At 66.7% G+C, this 6000-nt stretch overlaps 1 protein-coding gene and 1 long non-coding RNA gene across 2 annotated transcripts in view; one reads left to right on the top strand and one right to left on the bottom strand.

Annotated features, from left to right (window-relative positions):
* Positions 1-342: 342 nt before the first annotated feature.
* COLEC11 (collectin subfamily member 11) overlaps positions 343-6000 on the bottom strand; it is a 7455-nt gene continuing 1797 nt past the window's right edge. The window contains exons 2-9 of the mRNA XM_045578841.1: positions 5573-5714; positions 4789-4860; positions 3931-4002; positions 3627-3680; positions 2613-2708; positions 1939-2336; positions 660-665; positions 343-356 (exon numbers count right to left, since the gene is read on the bottom strand). Of these exons, the coding sequence (XP_045434797.1) occupies positions 1945-2336; positions 2613-2708; positions 3627-3680; positions 3931-4002; positions 4789-4860; positions 5573-5690 (804 nt within the window). The 5' untranslated portion in view covers positions 5691-5714 and the 3' untranslated portion in view covers positions 343-356; positions 660-665; positions 1939-1944. The remainder of the gene's footprint in view (positions 357-659; positions 666-1938; positions 2337-2612; positions 2709-3626; positions 3681-3930; positions 4003-4788; positions 4861-5572; positions 5715-6000) is intronic.
* The window catches only part of LOC123652022, a 21943-nt gene continuing 17408 nt past the window's right edge, over positions 1466-6000 (top strand). Inside the window, exon 1 of the long non-coding RNA XR_006741047.1 lies at positions 1466-1550. This is a non-coding gene — a long non-coding RNA (uncharacterized LOC123652022). The remainder of the gene's footprint in view (positions 1551-6000) is intronic.

The raw sequence follows: 6000 nt of genomic DNA, 5'->3' as shown, positions 1-6000 counted from the left end.
CTCTCTCTTTCACACACACACACACACACACACACACACACAACATGCCACCCCTCCCCCTCATGCTTGGCAGGTTTAGTCACTGCGAAGCCACCCTCCCGCCACTGAGAGGCAGTGTGGCCATGCAGAGGGAGGTCACCAAGGCCAGGTCTGGGCTCAGCCTCACTGTACGGCCGGAGGGTTGGCCACCGGCCGGGGGTGGGGGGCCCGTCTGTCCAGCAGCCAGAGCACCTGAGTCCGCCGGGAACGAGGGAGGGGACGTGGATATTTTGTCCCAAAGCCACCAGGTCTCGGGAAATCTGTGGCCCAGCCACAGCCCACAAATCGCCACTGGAGAAATGAGCAGCCGGCCCGGCCTGTGTGGGTCAGAGGACAGGGCGCCAGCCTGCAGGTCGAAGGATCTCGAGTTCGATCCCTGGTCAAGGGCATGCACCTGGGTTCCAGGTTCCGTCCCTGCGCCCTGTCGGGCGTATTTGGAAGGCAACCACCCGGTGTACATTCTCTCGTCCGTTTCTCTCCCCTCCCGGCCCTGAGAATAAGCGAGTCATCTTTTCTGCCAAAGAACAGCTCAGACGAACCGCGCGACTTGGCAGCCGCCATGGTGGCCGCATGGCTTGCAGCCCCCTGGGGGCCGCCATCGTGAAGCAGCAAAGGCCAACCCCTCCCTTTGAGTCAGCCAATCTCGAAAGAATGAGCCTGAGCTACAATCCAGGGGGAAGCACAGGTCACGTGCTCAGGACTGGAAAGCCCAGCAGACAGTCCGCTCCGTGTGCACACGCTCCCAGACCACGTGTGTGCACCTTCCACGTAGAAGGAAAGATGTCTGCCTGCCACCTGGCTCCCGCGTGCTGTGGGTTCTACCAGGACCCTGACTGGGCGCTCACCTCTCCTCGCCGCTCCTCCTCTCCCCGCCCTGCCCTCCCCCTCCCCCTGCCCCCGGCCTCCCCCTCTCCCTCCCCCCCTCTCCCCCCTCCTCCTTCCCTCCTCCTCCTCTCCCCGCCCTGCCCTCCCCCTCCCCCTGCCCCCGGCCTCCCCCTCTCCCTCCCCCCCTCTCCCCCCTCCTCCTTCCCTCCTCCTCCTCTCCCTGCCCTGCCCTCCCCCTCCCCCTGCCCCCGGTCTCCCCCTCTCCCTCCCCCCCTCTCCCCCCTCCTCCTTCCCTCCTCCCCCTCTCCCTGCCCTGCCCTCTCCCTCCCCCTCCCCAGCCTCCCCCTCCCCATGCCTCTCCCTCTCCCTCCCCCCACTCTCCCCCTCCTCCTTTCCTCCTCCCCCTCCCCCCGCCCTGCCCTCCCCCTCCCCTGCCCCCGGCCTCCCCCTCTCCCTCCCCCCACTCTCCCCCCTCCTCCTTCCCACCTCCCCCTCTCCCTTCCCTCCTCCCCCTCCCCCCGCCCTGCCCTCCTCCCTCCCCCCTCCCCCTCTCAAACCCCGGGGAAAACCCTCACTCCGGGGTCAGAACAACACACACGCAGCTGCTCATGTGAAGTTTATTCCTCTTTCCTAGCCCGGTTCCAGCAAAGCACAGGTGTCCTTCCCGGCTAGCGTGGCGGCAGCGTGTGTGTGTGTGTGTGTGTGTGTGTGTGCGCGCGAGTGTGTGTGCACGTGCTTGCGTGTGCATGTGCGTGTGTCATTTACAGAAACACAGGTCGGAGTGACGTGGGACGAGGAGCAGCCGCCCCCGGGCTCCCTGCTGTGACATCGGGCTCTCACTGTGCAGTCAGATGGCGGCCACACAGAGCAGGCACAGGGACACCGGGCCACAGCGCGGGCGTGGAGCTGCGCGGGGACACGGAGACGCTGCTCCCCGCACTCGGCACACGGCACACGGCCGTCCGGGCTCGGCAGGGAGCGTCGCCCGGGAGCCTGCGCCCGGCGGCCGCCCCGCAGACGGGGGCCCCTCCCCTCCGGCCATCGGCGGCCCCGCGGGCAGGCGGGCGCAGGGACGGCCGCTCACACGTGCTCCTTGTCGAACTCGCACAGGAAGTGCATGGGCAGGTGGCAGGCCACGTCGTTCCAGCCGCCGGAGGCCTCCATCTCCACGCAGTCCTCGCCGTCCCGCGCGTTGTTGGGCTCGCCGCCCCGCCAGCGCTGGAAGGTCTGCATGGGCGAGCGGTCGGCGTACAGGAAGGTGCCCTCACGGTCCAGGTCGCTGATGCCGATGAACACCCGGGCCAGGCCGGCCTGCGCCACGTAGGCGGCCAGCAGCCCGTTGGTGGCCTCGTCCCGGGGCATGGCCAGCGCCCCCCCGCGCCCCTGACAGGCCCGCTGGGCGTCCAGGTAGGCTCGCTCCTCCTTCACCAGCAGGTACAGCTTGGCCTCCGTCTCCCGCACGCCGGCCACCGCTGCGGGAGGCAGGGCCGGGAGTGAGCACTCGCTTCCTGTTACACACTCGGAGGGCGCACTTGGGGCAGGCACTCAGTGGGCACACTCAGGGCGGGCACACTCGGGGTACACTCAGTGGGCACCCTCGGCGGGCACACTCAGTGGGCACACACACAGACGGCGGGCATCTCTCACAGGCACCGGGGAGCCACGTGAGCCGTGGGTGCCGGGGGTTGGGTGCGGAGGGGGCGGAGGGGGCGGAGGGGGCAGGGACGCGGGGCTCCAGGCGCACCCACCATGCTTTATGAACTTCAGCTCTGAGGTCAGCTGGGTGACCTGGTTGTCCACCTCCCCGATGGCCTTCCTCAGCTGGCTGCACTCACAGGGCACACCTGCAGGGACCGGGCGTTAGGGGGCTGAGTCAGGGTGGGCTCCGGAAAGAAGGAAGGCGGGGCTCAGGGGTGGGCTCAACCTAGGAACCAGGAGCTCAGGGTTCGAGTCCCGGTCAGGGCACAGGCCGGGGCTGTGGGCTCCATCTCCAGTGTGGGGCGTGCAGGAGGCAGCCGATCCGTGATTCTCTCTCATTATTGGTGTCTCTCTCCCCCTCTCCCTCCCTCTCTCTGAAAGTCAATAAAAACATGTATTTAAAAAAGAAGAAAGGAAGGAAGTAGCCACTCCCCCAAACACAAATGTTCCTCGACCGACCCGCAGCCTGGAGGCCGGGGAGAGGGCTGGGGCCTGCTCAGCCGCGGCCCGGGAGGCACTAGAACCTCTGGAACAATGGTGGTGGCGGAACCGGGGTGCAGGGTGAGTACTGGGGCGAAGAGGGGGTGCAGGGTGAGTACTGGGGTGAGGAGGGGGTGCAGACGTGAGTACTGGGGTGAAGAGGGGGTGCAGGGTGAGTACTGGGGTGAGGAGGGGGTGCAGGGTGAGTACTGGGGTGAGGAGGGGGTGCAGGGTGAGTACTGGGGTGAGGAGGGGGTGCAGGGTGAGTACTGGGGTGAAGAGGGGGTGCAGGGTGAGTACTGGGGTGAGGAGGGGGTGCAGGGTGAGTACTGGGGTGAAGAGGGGGTGCAGGGTGAGTACTGGGGTGAGGAGGGGGCCGGGGGGCGCCGGATCAGGGCCCCCCCGATGGGCCTGTGGGAGAGGACAGAGGTTCTGGCCGGTGCTGAGCCGTGGAGAGCAGCCCAGAGGCTCAGGGCAGGGAGCGAGGCGGGTGAGGGGCCGGCTCCCAGCGCCTGCAGCTCCAGGCCCTGCGCTCCCGGCTAGAATCGAGTTTCTATGCAGGTTTGTCAGCCGGGCTGCAGTACCTGGTTCTCCGCTGGGTCCTGGGGGCCCCATGTCGCCGGAGTCCCCCTTTTCACCTGGAAGAAAGTGAAGGCGGACGGGGGTGTGAGCCACGATTAACCACGTGTGTCCTCACGTGTGACCGTCACCAGAGCCGTCCCCCACGGAGCGGCCAGCGGTGACTGACCCCCTGGGGCACACAGGATAGAACGTGTCACATGCCAGCGTACGGGACACGCACGACCTCCGGCAGGGGCGTGGGTGTGGGCAGGGGCATGGGTGTGGGCGTGGGCAGGGGCGTGGGCTTGAGGCAGACGTGAGAGGTACCTTTAGAGCCGATGGGACCGATCTTCCCGTGGCGGCCCACACTGCCCTTCTGCCCCTTGTCCCCCACACCCCCTGCAGGAAGCAATGAGATTTAGTCACTGACACAATGTCCCTCCGTTAACACCACACACACCCACACACTCACATACTCACACACTCACACACTCACACACACCCGCGCACAGCCCTCCCCGCCCGCAGGAACAGGTCTGAGGCCGGAGGCACCTTTCTCTCCGCTGGGGCCCACTCGCCCAGGCCGTCCGGGTGCACACACACACACACACACACGCCCGCTCGCGCACACACTCGCACACACACACACACACACACACACACCCGCCGGCGTGTGCACGCACACACACAGACACACACACACACCCGCGCACAGCCCTCCCCGCCCACAGAGACAGGTCTGAGGCCGGAGGCACCTTTCTCTCCGGTGGGGCCCACACGCCCAGGCCGCCCGGGTGCGCGCGCACACACACACACACACACACACACACACACACACACGCCCGCGCGCACACACACGCGTGCACACACACACACACACACACTCACACACACACACACATACACACACCCGCGTGTGCACGCACACACACACACCCAAGCACAGCCCTCCCCGCCCGCAGGGACGGGTCTGAGGCCGGAGGCACCTTTCTCTCCGGTGGGGCCCACTCGCCCAGGCCGCCCGGGTGCGCGCACACACACACACACACACACACACACCCGGAGGCACCTTTCTCTCTGGTGGGGCCCACTCGCCCAGGCCGTCCGGGTGCACACACCACACACACACACACACCCGCGCACAGCCCTCCCCGCCTGCAGGGACGGGTCTGAGGCCGGAGGCACCTTTCTCTCCGGTGGGGCCCACTCGCCCAGGCCGCCCGGGTGCGCCCTTGTCGCCCTTCTCCCCGGCGTCCCCTGCAGGAGAAGCCCGCGGTTACTGTTATTTCTAAGAGCACTGTTTCTGGCTCCAGAGGGAGGGAGAGGGAGAGAGCGAGGAGAGAGACAGTGTGTCTGTGTGACCTCAGTGATCGGGCGGGAGCTCCGGCTGCCGCCCTGGGAGCAGGGCCACAGGGGACTCATGCCGGCCCGCGGGGCCCTGGAGTGGGGAGCTGGCCCTGCCTGGTCGCAGGTGTGGAACCGGGTGCTTCGTAGAAACGGTGACTCCCCCAGAGGTGCCCCCGCCAGCCTGCAGGCTCGCTCCGCCAGGAAGGAGCCGCAGGCAGAGCGACAGAGCGATGGGGTTTCTCAGGAGGAAGAGGAGCGCCTGAAAGCGGTGAGTGTTCGGCTGTGGAGCGGCGACAGGCCGGCGGGCACACTGCGAGGCTCTGCTCCTGACGGGCTCATCGGACACGTGTGCGGCGTTGGGGGTCTCCTGGGCCACGCACAGTGACTGCAGAGCCGGGCGCAAAGGTCAGCTGCCTTCATGCCCACACGGACGCCTGAGCTGCACAGAAATGGCTTCCCAGCACAGAATTCCTGGCCGAGCAGGCAGTGGACACCCTGTATTCCACCCCTGGCTTCTTCAGATGGGGAAACTGAGGCCCACCCAGTCAGACTGGGGACTGTCAGCGCACAGGAGCTGGGGGGCGGGGGCAGGAAGGGGGGGACCCCTGGGAAGGAGCATTACCTTTGAGGCCGGGGACCAGGATCTGCACCGAGCAGGCATCGTCCGCCGTCTGCTGAGCGCCAGCCGACAGCACCAGCGACAGGAAGGCCAGGCTGACGAGGGCCAGCTCCCCCCTCATCCTGTGTGCGGGCGGGCTCTGACCCTGCAGGGAGGAGGGCAAACAGTGCCGGGAACGCCGGAACCAGGACCGGAGACAGTGTGCAGGCCACCCCGAGGGCCAGGGGGCTGCCGGGAGCCTGCATGCTTTTGTCTCTCTCGCTTATTACCGTGCTCCTCTGGTTCTTTTTTAAAAAATGAAACAGTATGTTTTTATTCATTTTTTTAGAGAGAGGAAGGGGGAGGGAGAGAGGTAGAAACATCAATGAGAGAAACATTGCTCGGCTGCCTCCTGCGCGCCCCCCACTGGGGATCGAGCCTGCAACCCGGGC

Source organism: Pipistrellus kuhlii, unplaced genomic scaffold (assembly GCF_014108245.1).
Source record: "Pipistrellus kuhlii isolate mPipKuh1 unplaced genomic scaffold, mPipKuh1.p scaffold_m20_p_106, whole genome shotgun sequence".
Classification (NCBI taxonomy): domain Eukaryota; kingdom Metazoa; phylum Chordata; class Mammalia; order Chiroptera; family Vespertilionidae; genus Pipistrellus; species Pipistrellus kuhlii.
Note: the sequence above shows the minus strand (reverse complement) of the source record. Positions and strands in the feature narration are given on the sequence as shown.